Source organism: Otolemur garnettii, unplaced genomic scaffold, assembly GCF_000181295.1.
Source record: "Otolemur garnettii isolate 467f Iridium unplaced genomic scaffold, OtoGar3 scaffold00021, whole genome shotgun sequence".
Classification (NCBI taxonomy): Eukaryota; Metazoa; Chordata; class Mammalia; order Primates; family Galagidae; genus Otolemur; species Otolemur garnettii.
This window is the reverse complement of record NW_003852416.1, coordinates 22,316,636-22,334,013: the sequence shown is the minus strand read 5'-3', so window position 1 is coordinate 22,334,013 and position 17,378 is coordinate 22,316,636. Positions and strand designations below refer to the sequence as shown.

At 36.4% G+C, this 17,378-nt stretch overlaps 1 protein-coding gene across 2 annotated transcripts in view; it reads left to right on the top strand.

The window, feature by feature from the left end:
• R3HCC1L (R3H domain and coiled-coil containing 1 like) overlaps positions 1-16,153 on the top strand; it is a 28,867-nt gene extending 12,714 nt beyond the window's left edge. The window contains exons 2-6 of one of the 2 annotated variants that reach the window (XM_003787283.2): positions 942-1,117; positions 6,553-6,623; positions 7,544-7,639; positions 8,125-8,265; positions 15,359-16,153. In XM_003787283.2, the coding sequence (XP_003787331.1) occupies positions 942-1,117; positions 6,553-6,623; positions 7,544-7,639; positions 8,125-8,265; positions 15,359-15,426 (552 nt within the window). In that variant the 3' untranslated portion in view covers positions 15,427-16,153. The remainder of the gene's footprint in view (positions 1-941; positions 1,118-6,552; positions 6,624-7,543; positions 7,640-8,124; positions 8,266-15,358) is intronic. The other variant, XM_023511783.1, reaches the window with a different exon arrangement.
• The last annotated feature ends 1,225 nt before the right edge of the window (positions 16,154-17,378 follow it).

The following is a 17,378-nucleotide window of genomic DNA, read 5'->3' as shown; positions in this document are numbered from 1 at the left end:
CTGTGAACAGAATAGAGTCCTTGACTGTTTTTTCAGCTTGACTATTGTTGGTATATATAAAGCTTAAATCCATTTTTTTCTTCTTTAAGAAGATATATCCTTGGTGTTGGCATTTCAGATTCTTATTTTCCTCATTTCATGGGGAAAGAGGCATATTATAAAAGAGAGAAAATTCTAAGGGATCTAGTTGGACTTTTGATTTAACAGAAAGGGAAAGAGAAAGATGCTATAAGGGTACGGTGGCTTTGAGTGTTCAGTAGTAGCATCTAGGTTTTATAACTAGTGAATGACAAATGATTGTCATAGTTTAGCTGCTACTTTCCACTTTCCTTTCTCCTGCTTCCAGTGCGAAGTTGTTAATAGCCTTCAGCTTTTTTATAGGATGTAGAATTTTAAGTATTTTTTATTACTTCCTTTATTAATTCCTTCACTAGCCTACCATATGGGAATTCTTTAAGATAGCTGTCATGGTAGGGACATTAAATATAATTACTTGTTCCACTTTACATTTGTCTTAAAAAATTCCTTTTTTAAGCTATCACTACACCCTTTAATATGGTCAACAAAAAAGAAAATTTTTTGATTTTTTTGTTGACATTTTGCTTGTTTTTGTTCACTTCCAGAAAAGAAATTATGATATGAGCCTGATCAATAAACTCAGTTAAAACAAATGATATTAATTTATCTCTTCAGCTATTATCTGAGATTCAGTTTCCAAGTTTCATACATGGCCTGTCTGCTGAAATTTCAACACCTTTTCAAGTATTCTATTTGTATAATATAAATTGGGTGAACAGTTATCTCCATGAACAGAATTTATATAGTGACAATGCAAAGGTCAAGGAATGGGTGCTTTGAGACAGAGGATTGTTTATATATGGAATAACATTTATAACGCCCAGGTTTGATATAACAATCACTATGTGTTTCTTCCTCCCTAGTTATCAGGGAATGTAAAGAACAGAGAAAACATCCAGGAACCTAGATTTGATTATTACAACCACGACGTCCCTGATATTGACCTCAGTGACTGTGAATTCCCACATGTCATTGAAATTTATGACTTCCCCCAAGAATTTCGTACTGAAGACCTTCTGCGGGTTTTCTGCAGTTATCAGTAAGTATGCAAATGGTTGAGGATGTTAGGGAAGGTAGGATGAAGTTTTGGAAAAATGTCTTTTGAAAAATCATCTAAGTTCCTTAAAAATGCCAGATAGCCTTTTTAGACCCCATTTTAGTATTTAGGAAGACTGTCATCAGTGGTGACTTCATAGTACCTTTAGTCCTTTTATATTTATAATTATTGCTATATTTGTATAATATATTGTCAGATTTCCTGCCATCTGTGTGTGTATATGTGTTTACTTGTCCCATCCTTTTTCTCTGGCCTTCCTTTGGATTGTTTTAGTATTTTTTTCTCATTAGATTTGGGGGTGGTGGTGATACTGTGTTTCTGTTCTTTGGTGGTTGTTATACTAGAAATTAGAGAATGCATGTTTAACTTATCAATATCTAAAGTTAAAATTGTTATCCTCTTTCTAAACAATATAGGGGCTTTTAATTTTATTCCCCATCTCTCTCTCCTCCAACTTACCTGTTATTGTGACTGTTTGATCCTTTTTTTTTCTTTTAAACTCCATTTGATATTATTATTGTTTAATGTATTCAGTGTTCAGATTTACCCACTTTATGTGTTTATGCTTTTTTACATCTCATACCTTCCCAGCTGAAATCAGTTTTATCCTGTAGGGGGCATAGTCTTTAGAATTTAATGAAGTGATGGTCTGGTAGTAACAAACTCACGTTTTTTTTAATGACTATTTTAGCTTTATTCTTGAAGGACATTTTTGCTGAGTATAAATTCTAAGTTGGCAGTTATTTTTGTCTCACAAACTTGATACTATTCTGCTGTCTTCTGGGTCTCTCTGGATGAGAAGTCAGCTGATAGTCTAATAGCTATCCTTTTTGAATATATTTTGTCTTTTCTCTTTGGATACTATTAAGGATTTCTCTTTGTCTTTGGTATTTTCACTGTGCTGTGGGCTTTCTGAATTTTTTTTCAAAGTTCTGCTTGAGATTATTTGGGTTTATTAAATCTGTGGATTTGGGGGAGCCTCTCACATATTATCTCTCTGTATGTAGCCTTTACTACAGTCTCACTTTCACTTCCTTTAACATGTCTATTAGATGTATCTTAGACCTTTTCATTTAGTACTCATGGTACCTGTCTTTTCATATATTCCATCTATTTGTCTCTTATATTCTGAACAGTTATTTTCCAAAGTTCTTTTTTCCTTTTGCAAATTTTTCATGGTCATTTTTTACAGTTTCTCAAATATTTTTTAAGATATTTTAATACTTTAAGTATTTTAAACATAGTCCTTCTATTATATTCTCTGGTATGTTTTCTTTTGTTTCTGTAAATTCTTGCTTTCAATGACTTGCTTTTGGGGGATTTATTTATTTTTTACTGTAATCTGTAGTTTTCCTTGGAATTTTATTTATAGGAATGGAGGCCTACACTGAACGAAGGGTTTTTCCGGAGAGGGTATACAATAGTTCAGAAACACTCTTAACTTAAATGATTGATTGGATGTTTTTCTGGTCACTCAGAAATAGTGAAATGGAGAATGATTTAAAAATTCTTGGATGTCTCAGCTATTTTTACACACACAGATGTCTATTCGCTTGTCGGTTTTTTGATGTGGTGCCAGACTCCCTCCCTACATACTACTTTTTATGTATTGGTATATTGATAGAAGAATTGTTGTAAGTCACCCTTCTGATACCTCATCTGCAATTTAGTGTCATTTCTTTAAAGCAGAGTAAGAATATTAACATACCTTTAGGGTCAACTGAGCACGTATTACTTATAGGCTAAAATGTTTCTCTGTATTTTAGGTGTTTTACCCAAACATAATTGATAATAGGTTTTGGGGGGAAGGGAGTAATTTTAGTGACTTTATTTTTCTCTAGTCTTCCAAAGCATTTGACTAAGGTTTTTTTTTGCAGGGGAGGGGTCGTGTGTGTTTTTGTTTGTGTTTAAGACAGGGTCTCATTCTGTTCCTCGGGCTAGAGCGGAATGACATCATCATAGCTCATGGTAACCTCCAGTTCCCGGACTGAAACAACCTTCCTGCCTCAGTCTCCCAAGTAGCTGGGACTATAGGAGCACACTACCACACCTGGCTAATTTTTCTTATTTTTTTTTGTAGAGATGGAGGTCTTGCTGAGTTACCCAGGCAGATCTTGATGCTTGGCTTCAAGAGATCCTCCCACCTAAGCCTCCCAAACTGCTAGGATTACAGGCACGAGCCACTAACCTCGCCTTGTCCAAGTTCTTTATAGATACAATTACTCTTTTTTACACTCATATTTCATTAATTTCATTTTATTTAATTAAATCACATAGTCAAAATATGAAGTCAAACCGATTCAAGTGAGCTTGAGAACAATTACACTAACTTGTGGTATGTATATAATTGATAAGTATATTGAAGATAAAAGAGTCAGAAGTATATCTCTGTATTCTAGCTTCAGTAATACAAAGGTAATCCAGAAAGAAAGTTACTAGTAAAAGATATTTTCAAGGTCTAAAAGAAAGTATCATGAAGAATTGATTAGACTTTAATATTTCCTGATGTTACAAATGAAATAGATCTTTTGTGTAATGTAACAAATTTAAATTTAAAATTCACTTCATATACGTCTTTAATTTGTAAGATTCTGTGTCAGTTAGGGTATAGCCCCTAACTTTTTTTTTCCTTTCTTTTTTTTTTTTTTCTTGAGGCAGAGTCTCACTATGTCGTCCTTGGTAATCTCACTATGTCATCCTTGGTAGAGTGCTATGGCATCACAGCTCACAGCAACCTCAAACTCTTGGGCTTAAGCAATTCTCTTGCCTCAGCCTCCTGAGTAGCTGGGACTACAGGCGCCCGCCACAGCGCCCACCTATTTTTTTTGGTTGCAGTTGTCGTTGTTTAGCAGGCCTGGGCCGGGCTCCTCCGTGTATGTGGCTGATGCCCTACTCACTGAGCTATGGGCACCAAGCTCCTAACTTTTTCTTAAAAGACCAGATATTAAGTATTTTAGACAACTCTGCTATAGCCATAAATAATAATTAAATGAATGTGGCTGTAAAATAAAACTTTATTTGTAAGGACAAGTGTTCTGTTTTTATGTAAAGTTCTGTAACAAACAAAACTATCTAGCAGCAAAGTACTTGTTAATCACTTAAACTTGATTGAGGGTGAATATTCTATAATTGAAAGAAGGGGCAGGTGGATTCTGGAGGACAGTTAATCTCTTCTACCATAAACTTTAAATATATAATATAGGTGATTCAGTATAATTCATTACAATTAAGAACCAGTACATGTATCAGGGCCTGTTCACTATAGATTCATAATAGATTTTTAAGAGCAATCAGTGAGATTAAATACCAAATTAGAACTACCTTAGATTGTTTTAATAATGACAGTTCTTAGAACCAAGGATCATTTTGTTGATATCTAAAATTGCCTGAATATTAGTTAATTCATCTGAATTATTTCCTTCCTTTTGCTTTATTTCTTCAAAATCTTACCTGCAAGTCATTTTTCTGCCAAATTTCAAAAACATTCCCCAAATTTGAAATGATTATGAAATTCCAAAGTTTGAAAGACTTTCCCAAACCCAGCTAGGTCTTTCCCTATCCTTTTTGTATTTAGACTTCTACTGTTTAACTTTTCACAATCACCAACCTGCATAGTGATTTTATACCATGGTCAAATTTATCCTTATATTTAGGAAATTCTTTAACCTTCAGAGACTACCTTATTCTTTTTTCCCTGAAAGGAATTTTTTGTTGAATGAATGTTGAAGAGATATTTCAACACTTGTCTTTTTTCTTTACAGTGAGTTGTAAAAATTAGAAGAAAGGGAGGGGGTCTTGATGCAAAAACCTGTAAAAACACCTGTGAGTCAAATACCAGAGTCAACTTCATATTGTAATCATTATCTTTATATTAGTATTCTTCTTGATGAACATTGCTATTAATAATAAAAATACTCAGCACCATTCATCTAGCGGATTCTTAACACCATGTTTTTGACCTTATCATGAGTGATCTCATTTCCCTTTCCCCAACATCTTTATGAGGAAGATAACTATTCCCATTTCTACAGATGAGCGAACCTATCTTCAAGAGAGGTTAGGCCTAGCCAGCCACCTTGGCTCAAACCTGTAATCGTGAACTTTTGGGAGGCTGAGGTAAAAGGATTGCTTGAAATCAGGAGTTTGAGACAAGGCTGAGCAAGAGCAAAGCAACATCTCTCCAAAAAATAAGAAACACTAACCAGGATGGTGGTAATCCCAGCTATTTGGGAAGCTGAGGCAGGAGGCTTGCTTGAGCCCAGAAGTTTGAAACTGCAGTAAGTTATGATCATGTCTCTGCACTCTAACTGGGGCAACAGAGCAAGACTGTCTCATAAAAAGAGAGAGTAAAGCTTGGCGCCCTTATGTGGTTAGGGTGCCAGCCACATACACCGGTGCTGGCGGGTTCGAACCCAGCCCAGGCCTGCTAAACAACAACGACAACTACAGCAACAACATAGCCAGGCATTGTAGTAGGTGCCTATAGTCCCAGCTACTTGGGAGGCTGAGACAAGAGCATTGCTTAAGCCCAAGAGTTTGAGGTTGCTGTGAACTGTGACACCATAGCACTCTGCCGAGGGTGACAAAATAAGACTGTATCTCAAAATAAAAAAATAAAAAGTTTCAGGTTAGCAGAACCTTCAGTCCATGAGCAGTTTTAAGCTTGTAGTTGAAAAATATAACTATTATGTTATTATCCTGATATTCTTTATGGTCATTATACAGCTGTGCTCCAAAATAAAAGTGTTTTCTTAGTACTTAAATGTTCATTCTTTTGATTCTTTCTAATCTGGTCTGATACTTATCATTTTTTTTATCCTTAATTTTTCTGACTTTGCCACAGTTCTTTTCTGTCCCTCTCCCTTTTTTTAACCTCTCTGTAGTTAGAAAAAATAGATCAACCTCTCAGATTATAGTTGTCCTTTTCCCACATTACTTGACTTTTTAAAAATTTGAATGACATATTACTATCTCTCTGTCTCTCATCTGAAGGGCAGAGTTTACGTTTGCATTAAATCCAGCTCACCTTCCCTGGCTGCCTCCTTCTCTTATATTCTTCTACCCTTCTTCTGCCTCCTCTTTCATCCTTTCTTGTTTCTTCCCCATAAGAACATCTCTTGTAAATAGTGCATTAAATACTTCACCGCCCCAAAGGACTTGTGAGGATTAATTGGTTGATGTCTATAAAATGGCTGAGAATGTAAAATACTCTTGGGTAGTTCTTTATGGTGGTATTATTGCTTTTAAAATTCAGTGGCTTCTTATGTCCTCCAAGCTGTTTTTTGTGTCATTATCCCCATTCCACCTGTGCACTTGTTCAGTGTTTCTATTTCATGAAATACTTTATGAGATTCAATTCGAAGGTTTCATAAAATAAATTTTAGCTTAGGAAATAAAATTATTTTCTTTTGTTGCAGGAAGAAAGGATTTGATATTAAATGGGTGGATGATACACACGCACTAGGAGTATTTTCCAGTCCAATTACAGGTACTCACACAATAGAGTTCAGCGATCCTTTTTTATTGTTCATTCTCTCATGCTGCTTTTTCCTGTTTCCCTTCTGTTCCAGCAAGTTGGCATTTTATTCAGTTAATAAAGGTAATAGGACAGATACAGGTTTGTAATGCTTGGTATTGTGCCCCTGAGCCTTTTCACCTTTTCACTGAAGGTATTTGAAGAGATTGTTAATTCCTTTTAAGTTATTTCCATACCTGTTAGTCATGATAGTACATAAACAAATTATACGTAGAGATTTAAGAAGCTAATGAGACTAAATTTTAGAATATTTGTGGGTTTTTCTTCTCCCAGACAGATGAATTTGAAGTAGCCTTTAACCTATTCAGTGAGAAATTGTAATACTTACTCTCTGAATATATGATTAGGCCTTTTTTTAATTAGGGCTTCCCCCCCCCCACATATTTTATTAGCCTTAATAGCTCTGATGCAGAGGTATTCAGAATTAGAGATGTTGTATTGTTTGTTCCTCTCAGAATTACCTAAAATACAGGTCTGCAAACTTGCTCTGTAAAGGGCAAAATAGTAAATACTAGTTGTTAGGCTGTGGGACGTCTAGTCTCTGTCATTACTTGACTCTGCTATTATAGCAAGTAAGTGGGTATAGACAATATAAAAACAAATGGTTATGGCTGTTTCAATAAAATTTTATTTACAAAAACACATGGTTGGCTGGATTTGATCATAGAGCCATAGTTTACTACTGATCCTTCATCTAAAATAATCACTGCCAGTTTCCTCACAGATTGTCTAGATCTTACCATCTCTTTCACTGGTTATGGGGGGAAAAAGTGTAATATCTAAGGAATACTTTCTGAGCACTAGCCCTAAATTTCCCTTTGTATCTCTCTACTTCACGTTTTTTGCTTCCTAATCTTTATTCCTCTTTGCAGCTCGTGATGCTCTAGGTATTAAACACACTATGGTGAAGATCCGGCCCTTGTCACAGGCCACAAGAGCAGCCAAGGCCAAAGCTAGAGCTTATGCTGGTGAGCCCATAATCTTGTTGAGTGGTGTTATTTTTATTTCCAGCAATTTTACAACATCTAGAATTCTAAAGAAATATCATTTTTATTTTTAGTGTTAAAAGAAGTATGTTTTTAAGGAAAAAAAGAAAGGAGAAACAGCCATATTGGAAATATAGCATCTTAGTATCCACTTGGAGAATGTGAGATACTAATTGTAGGCAGTGCAGCAACCAGTTTGCAATGACATCCCTACCTAGTTTACCTCTATGTTTAGCCGTTTTATAGAGTCACAGTAAGAAATTGTGTTAATGCAGATAATGAAACCAGGGTTGTTTGTGCTTAGCCATGTTAATTTCCTCTGATCATCATCTATCAGGCTTGTATTAATTACTGCTGATGCAGCCCTTGTTAGTCTATTTTGGATGTTAATTACTGAGTTAAATCACTTGGAGCTGGAGTGCTTTCGGTTCTTACTCCCTCTTTCTCCCTCCCTTTCTTCTCTTCAGAGTTCCTCCAGCCAGCAAAGGAGCGTCCTGAGACCTCAGCAGCCCTAGCCAGAAGGTTAGTCATCAGTGCCCTTGGGGTTCGAAGTAAGCAGAGCAAAACAGAACGGGAAGCAGAGCTCAAGAAACTGCAAGAAGCCCGAGGTAAGTTGAAGGAATAGTGTGCTTCTCCGGTCCCTCTAGAGCTCACACTGAAACGTACATATAAAAAATAAAAAAGGAATGAAGCCCATTCCATTTTGTCATTCTACTTCTAGAAACTTCCCAAGTGTGTAGAAATTTTCATGCCTTATAATCAGGATGAGGACATTTCAGGATTTGTTCTACAATCCAAGGCATCCCAATCCATGCTTCTACTTTGCTTTCCAAGAGATAGATTTGTACTTTTAACCTCATTCATGGCTTTTTCTACAGTTTTTGCTCTAAAGTCTGAGAAAAATTTTCCTGTGACGACTTAATCGTCTTCTAGGAAGAAAACATCATTTACTGTAGTTTTACTGGGCTGTGATTGCCCTGATATTGCCATGATGTTGTCAAATGGTTTGGATCTGAGGAAGAAGACAAATTAAGGAAAAGCCATCAACTGACATCGATGTTAACAACTTTAGGAGGTATTTTTGTCTTTTTAAGAGAGTCCTGAGTGGCTTCATTAGAGCACATCTAGATTTACCTGTTTCTGATTATTTTCTAGGATCCAAGAGCACTCAGAGAAATATTTTCACTGATCACATGCAGGGTTTTTCTTTCCTTACAGTTTGGAGTTGAGGTTAAAAATCTGTCTCTCCCCTTAATAGGCTATTGAATTGTATGTAAAGGCTTGGGACTCCTGCTTGGCAATTAAATACTTTTTATCAGCCTTCAGGCTTTGGACAGTCTCATTGCCCTAGCCCACAATCTGTGGAATCTGTGAAGGCAATTTATTCTGAAAATTCCACTTACTGAAAAGTAGCTTCATTTTTCCATTAAACGAATTGAAGTTTCAAACTCCTTGTTTATTGCTGGTCTAACAAGGCTATTAATACTTCCTGTCCTCTCTGCTTTGGTGATAGCAGGCAGTTTGTAGACTCTCAGCTGCACTGGCCAGATAAATGTGACAGTGTGTGTCTTGGCAGGTGCTAGAGTTTTAGAGTCAGACCCAACTAATTTTCAAAACCTTAATGATTATAATGAGGCAGTTTTGATTTTTCCCAATGCATTGTTCACTCAAAGGCCTCTCACAGACTATAGAAACAGAAAAGGATTCCTCTGGTTTTTGTAGATGGCCATGACAGAACTAGATTAAAGAAGGACATGCAGTCTTGTTAACCCTTTATTCATAGGTTATCTCTGTGGAAAATGATTTCTGTGTGATAACCACAATTATCTCAAAAGATCAATAACAGTAGTATCTATAGAAAAGAGATATGACTCCTTTTGCAATATATTATGCTTCCCTCTGGGTGCAATATCACCTGTATCTCTACAGATACTGTAGCAGTTGTTTTACATGGACATCATTTGAGTATGCTTCTCTCTTTCTCCAAAGCACATCAGCATGCAGCTCCACTTGAAGTATTTGTTTTAAATGTCGAGCTATACAAAGGACATTTCACTGATGCAATTAAAAATGAGACCGTTGGCTAAGCAGATACCCTGTTACTTTTCTAAAGAAGGCCTTTATTTGTGAATATAGAGAACCAGGGCGGTATCCATAGCTCAGTAAGTAGAGCACTGGCCGCATGCACCGGGGCTGGTGGGTTCGAACCCGGCCCAGGCCAGCTAAACAAAAATGACAGCTGCAACAACAAAAAAAATAGCCAGACTACAGTTGTGACAGGCAACTGTAGTCCAGGCTACTTGGGAGACTGAGGCAAGAGAATCGCTTAGGCCCAAGAGTTTGAGGTCACTGTGAGCTGTGATACCATGGCACTCTACTGAGGGTGGCATAGTGAGACTCTGTCTCAAAAAAAAAACAAAACAGAATATAGACACCCATGTTGATAAGTTCTTTCTGCCCATTGGTGCTGAGGCTGTATGGATTATAGAGGAGGACACCTTTATCATGTTCCATAGCGCTCCCATTCTTCATGTCTGACGAAGTGCATCTAGAAACTTTACTGATGTATCTCTTTCTAGAATCTTTCTGTATTGGCCAGATACTCATGAGCTTTCTACCTAGAGCCCGAGGTTTCTCACTTAAAGATTTTATTTTTTCCTGTAGAAAGTAAAAATACTTCTTAGGTATTAAGTGAAAGATATTTTTGTTCTAAATCTTTTCTTTTTCCACTGGAGGCAGAGAGATCAATATAGCATAGTTGACAGACAGCCTTACAGACTCTGGAATCAGACTGCCTGGGTTCACATTTTAGCTTTGCCACTTACTGACTGTCTCACCTTGAGCAAATTACTTACTCTCCAGAGACCTCTGTTTTCTCATTCATAAAATGGAAATCAGCTCAGATAATCTGTGGAAGATACTTAGTCATCTTCAAAAACCATAGGAACTCTCTCTTATTTCTGTTTCTATAAACTTATAATGAATTAGCTATTGCTGTATTTATTAGTGATAGTAGCAATATCTACTATCTAATGATATGCTTTAATTAATAATTCTAATGCATGCTTTTTGTCATTATTCCTTTTGTTTTAAAATTCCTCTATTCTGTCAATTCCATTTGACATTCACTGAGCATCTACCTTGTGCAAAACATTGTGTTCCTTATTTAGGAGAACTAGAGGGATGGCAAGATTTTTGTTCCTTTCCTTACGACTCACAATCTAGTAGGGGTATCTGCTGTGAGTAGGGAAGAAAGTGTCTACTTCTTTTAGATATTTTAAGCAATGATTTTTCCTCTTCAGTTATAAATATTTTAAAATTAAAAACTATAGAAAGGTTTTTGTTGCTTGAGTGGATTAGAACGAAGCTCCAGCTAATCAGTGTAACATATGATGATATTGTGTTATGTTAAGGCTGTGATGGATGATATTCTCTGAATACTTTTAGTCCTCCATGTATTTCTTTTTTTTTTTGAGACAGAGCCTCAAGCTATCCCCCTGGGTAGAGTGCCTTGGCATTACAGCTCACAGCAACCTCCAACTCCTGGGCTCAAGTGAGTCTCCTGCCTCCACCTCCCAAGTAGCTGGGACCACAGGCGCCCGCCATAACGCCTGGCTATTTTTTGGTTGCAGCCATCATTGTTGTTTGGCGGGCCCGGGCTGGGGATTCGAACCCGCCACCTTAGGTGTACGTGGCTGGCGCCTTAGCCGGTTGAACTATAGGTGCCGAGCCCTCCATGTATTTCTTTTTAAAACCCAGAGTTAAACATGGCATATGAAACCTTTTTAATTAATGAATTTGGAATTATGATTTTGAGTGTTAAGTACTTTTTTGCTAGATTTTTCACCAAACTTTGATATTCTTTTTTTTTTAAAAGACTATGCCTTAGTCTTTTAAAAAGTGATTTGGAAATTGAAGCTACTCTTGGAAGAATTGAGAAGGAAATACCCCAATCATTTTAAGCAAATAACACCGTATACTATGTCAGGAGGAAAAAAGCTTTAGTATGTAGTCCCTAAAAATGGGAAAAATATCTTTTGGCTTATATAACAGATTATATCAATAGTAGTAATGAGAAAGGAAATTATAGATCATTCTCGAGTGCTTTGTTTTTCACTTAATCACACATTTTAAATCAGTGATTCATAGTAAATGATAAAGCCACATTATTAAGACCAAAATCAGGAATATGTGTAAAAATTTCTCATGTTCCACTTATTCATATACTTCATTCCCATCTAAAATTGGAACTAGATATTACCTCTCATAATCAGCTACCCTCTCATTTTCGGTGCCTGCTATAATTTTATAATTTATTTCCATCCTACCCTTAGGGGTAGGTGATTAATTGGCTGGTTCTAAAAGACCATCTTTTGGGTCATAGGCCTAAAAGGCAAGAGTATAAATAAGCAATAATCTTTTCACCTAGTTTGATTAATTAAGTCACTAATAACATAGAACTCCCATCTTTATTAAGATAGCTCATCAACTGTAAAACAAATTCAATCATAGTTTTTACTTTCTGGAATCTTTTTTAGGCTTTCCATTATTTTGCCTTAAAGAATAACACTGCATTCCTGATTCATAATCGAGGTCTTAAGAGTATTTCCTTGTTATCTTTTCTCCCTGTGATGTCTGAAGTTCCCTTTATTTCTAACCACATTTTCTTTTGTTTTAGTATGATTAATTTTTTTCTGTGATGCAATATTTAACCTTTTTTTTGTGTGTGTGTGTTAATTACTGTTTAACAAACTTAATTTCTTTGCCTAGATCAGAGATAAAAATGTATAACTGAGGAGTAACTGACCAGGTCACCAACTATTGCTAAAGTAAACAATACATAGTTCCTTGTGTTGATGCTTTGATTGATAAACATTTTGCTCTCCAGAGTTAAGTGCCCTCTTACAAGATCTGGACTATATTTTTTCAGTATATTGATGATTATCCAAATACTTGATAAACTTAAAGTCTAAAACCTTGCTAAAATTAAGAGGTTACTTAGCTTCCTTATTCTTGTTCGATTAGGTCTGTCACTTCATAAAAGAAGGCAGTTAGATTAGTTTCACCAGATGTGTTCTTCATAAAGCATGTTGATTATTAGTCTCTCTTGGTGGCCACAAGTGGATTTTGTGATGAGGTGTAGAAGAAAATTTTGAAAGTCTTTCATTTATTTCCCTTTTCTTCATTATTTTTTTTTAAAAACATGACACTAAATTGACCCTTTTTTAATCTAACGCTTTCTTTTCCCTAGTGAGAATTGGTAACTGTACCGTGCTTCTATCAGTTCATTTGATCCAGTCATTTCTGTTGATTTATATTTTATACTGGAGAATGAACATTTTCTGGGCCAGTTTATGTGACTATTTTTAGGTTAATCATTTTGTGCTAAATTTTCTATTCTCCCTTAGTTCCTTGACCTTATGATTGCTATTGGATTTTCTCTTTACTTAGTTTTCTTTTTTAATTATTGGGGATGAAGTTAATGGGAGCCTTCTTTCATGTGATATATCAATTATTACCTGCTTTCCTATCTTTTTAATAAAAAGAAAACATGTTTTTTTTTTTATCAGTATATTCTTTCACAGTTTTTTTCCTTTCCTTTTTAGATATTTTTGGATTGTATATTCAGATGTCAGGATGGCAGTGCTTGTTAAGAAGGAGGCGGCTTTTAGCTTCAGTTCTTTCACTGATTATATTAACCTTAGACAAGTCACTTAAGCTCTCAAAGCTTCCATTGAAGACATTTTTAAGTCCTATTCTAACCTATGTTTCTTTATTCTATTCACATTCTGCATTTCTAGATTTATGCCTTACATTTTCACTGTTACTTTATACTTCTCAATTTGTCTTCCTTCTCTTACTAGTTTTTTCATATGGTTTACCATCAGAATTTACTTCTATAGTCTTTTATTAAAAAGCATTAGGGTGGGAAATGCTTCAGAATTCTGAACTTTTCAAATCTTAGTAAGGTAATATATTTATAATAATGTTTCATAATACCAGATCAAACACATTAATATTTCTGTAGCAAAAGTGTATGACTATTCACATTAAATGAGATCTATGAAGACTGTAAATAGCCTTACATCCTTTCAGGTTAGATTCAATACCATCAGTGAGTTTTGGCCCTAAGCTTTAAAAAAAAAATGTTATCTTCAGAACTGTTCTGATTTTGGAATTGTAGATTATAGGCAAATCATATTTTTCTACCGCTCTTGGATTTTTCTTATAGCTTTTTATTTTACTTTGATGATATAAGTTTCATACTTTATTGAAAAACTTGAGTTCTAATAATTCACTTTTCTAGTTTCTTCACTTTTGTTTAGAACCTGGAACCAGTTTATTTTGCTTTCATTGAAGGCTGCCTTTACCCTTAGATTTCCCCTTTACTTCAAAACTACACTGCCTTCCTTCTTTAGACAAGTCAGTTATCCTTTATGATGTTTCCTGGAGAATCCCAGGTCAGTTCAAGTCTGCCTTAGTACCAGAACACTGCATCTAACCAGCTTTCAATTTGTAATTGGCTGCAGACCCCCATTTTTTTCCTCATGTAACTTTGCTGCTGTATTCAGATAATGCCACAAGATGGTGCCCAAATAGCAGTGAATTTCTCTTTCTCACATTTCCAAGTGCCCGTCAGCTTCTTAACCAACTTCTTTGCCCTTAAAGTGTAGTCAAATATAGTATAGGAATTTGTAAGAGATTCTACTGATTTGGAAAGATGTGTCAAAATAGCAAATGTTAAACCTTAATTTCTGTAATTCCCCCTGGTTCATGACTTGCAGAATCTTTTCAGCCATTGTCAATCTGGAACAATAGCCCTTGGATGGAAGCATTTAGGCTCATCTCCTTGATTTAGGCTTATCACTGTTTTGTGGTATTAAGATAAATGACCAGCCATGCAGCTAGAACTGGTATTTTGGCACCTGAGGAAGTGCTTGAGTCACTAAACCATGTACAGCCTGTATTTTCTCAGGTCTTGGTGGAAGTGTTAGATGGAGAGCCATGCGTCTATATTAAAATTGAAGATGTGTTACCCAGATTTTGTACATTTTTGTTTTTAGAAATAATCCTTAGATTTCTTCCAATATGTGGTCATTTTTTCTATTTTGGAATTGTGTATTCTAAAAGATGGCTGGCTTCTGGGAAGTGCTCTGAAAATATTGGATTTGGGTTTGCCTCTGAAATACTTTTTCAGTAAGGTTGTAGAGGGGAGATATGATTAAAGCCCATGGGCTATTATCTGCATTTGAGCAATAAGGTAGAAAAATATCAATATATATTCTTGATCCCTACTGAAATATTTATAGATTAGTAAACTGGGAATAATGGGCAATTATATTGAAGTGTTAAACACAGTTAAAAAGTAGTATTAAATATATATCTGTAAGACTAGAATCTGGGTTCTCCTAGCTTTTGACTTATTTTGTATACTTTGAATTTCTTTTAGCCCCAGATCTTTCTCTTTTTTTTATATGTGTATAGTAATCAACATAAAGACTTACAGAAGTGTCATTTACACTTACAATGCACTTGGAAATTAAAGGTATTAACTCTTGCAATCAGGTAAGAGAGCCCAGGTCCTGAACCCCAGAATATCCACTCATCTCATGATTAAAATTTGTCTTATAGTTTGGACTAAGGGAAAGTCATTGGTCATGTGAAGTATATAACTGTGTTTAACACTGCTCTTATTTACAGAGAGAAAACGGTTAGAAGCCAAGCAACGGGAAGACATCTGGGAAGGCAGAGACCAATCTGCAGTGTGAACATAATGAAAGGGATAATTCCATGAATCAGAAAATGTTCCCATAGTCTTCACATAAGAGGATTCCCTTCCACAGCTGTGTACATGCAGATGCGGATGTTACAGAGATAAAGTCATCAAGACAAGGACTGGGTATTGAAAGAAGATACACTCCTGTCTTCGCTCCTAAATGGCAGGTCTTTGGAATTGCCCTACTGTGGCGGGCATAGTAGTGAGCCATAAGCTAGTAAGAAATATGGAAGCTGTTATATCCAGGAGTCCTCTTGATAGGGCAAGTCATGTTAGCGTGGGTCACGCTTCCACAATGTTTAAAAACAAATACAAAACAGAGGATTCAGACCTGCAATGATGGGAGCTTTAGGCTCTGCAAAGACAGAGCTTTCCTTATGTGACAAAATTGAGAACAGCAGTATTGGAAGCAGGGGTGGGGATAGGCAGGGAGTAATTAGTACAGAGAGACAGAACAGTGTCTGGTGTACTTCATACATGAAATCTGTACTGCCGGTTCCAGAATTCTGAAGTTGGTGAGCTGCAGCAGATGTGGGCATTTAGACTCCAGAGTTTATACTGAGCTCAGTGCCCAGGGCTGCTCCAGCTGCAGAGCAGCCAGAGGGCAAGCCAGATTCATTCCTCAATAGGCTGGCCTTGGGAGCTGTGTGCCAGTTCCAGTGTAAGCAGTTATATCATGTTGGAAGAAGGACAACATTAAAGCCCATTTTATGACATGCCACTCTGGTATTTGTCAAGTTTGTCATTCTACTCTCAAAAAGATAGGACAGTAGCTCTTGTCTTATCTTTCTCTGTATAATGCTGTGCATGGGTTAGATAGATTTATTGCTTTTATTGAACCCCACTGAATAGAGAGCCGATCATCTCTCTGCCTCAGAGTATACTACAAACGTGAATATCCTAGGATTGGTGTATGCTATTTCCTCTCCCCCTTTCTTGTCTTCCTTTTGTACCCTTACACCAGCCTCTTGTCATCTTTGTCAAACCTGACGTCCTATAGAAGACGTCTGGCACACAGCATGTTCTTCATGGGATCTTCTCAGCCTGTGCCAGAGGTGCTTAGCCTTGCTATCTGTTGCAGTGACGAGCAGGCAGGATAAAATAAACACCTCTGGGCTGTCAGAGATTTCCTAAAGGACATGGGCAAGTTAAAGCCATCATCTCATATCTGTATTCTCAGTGTTTTGGGAAAGTAGTTCTTCACTGAAGAAGTGGTAGTGCTAGACCTTACTAGGCTGACTTGGCAACAAAGTGTCTCATTGTGCTTTCTGCTAGAGCAGCAGCCTCATTTTTTAATGATTTAGCACCCATGACAGTGACGGATTATTAGCATTGCCTAGAACATGGTGGAATGGGGCTTTGTTCAAATGTTTCTTAAATGACACTTATCTTGGGTCTTAGTACTGGCTTAACTCTCTCCTGCTATTCAGGTCTTAAGAGTTCTTCAGCATTGCTTTTCTCATACTTGGTCAGTTCTGTGTGTTCATGTTCAGTGATTCCATGCCATGTTTGGGGATTAAATAACTTGTTTTCTTGACCCACTCTCCTCTAGGGCTTTGTTTACTGACCTTCTCTTTGCTTATAGCTACAGGACTTGTATTCTCTGTCTTTATGGAAGAGACTTCTCTAAAATAGGCAGGGCTGTTTGAACAGGATGGCTGCATTTGAAAGGAAATGCAGGGAGTTGCAGCCACACTCCATATTGAATGGCATACCTCTGAGCTATACCTTTGCTCTGTTTTGATTCTTCAAGGCTGAGACTGAGCTTGGACAGTAAAAAGAGAACATGAATGCTCCTCTTATTTGCCTATGAGGCTGTTTCTCCTTTCTGACTGCTTTTTAGATCTTAAGAACATTGTTTTTTTTGAGATAGTCTCACTTTGTCACCCTCGGTTGAGTGCTATGGCATCACAGCTCATAGCAACCTCATACTCTTGGGCTCAA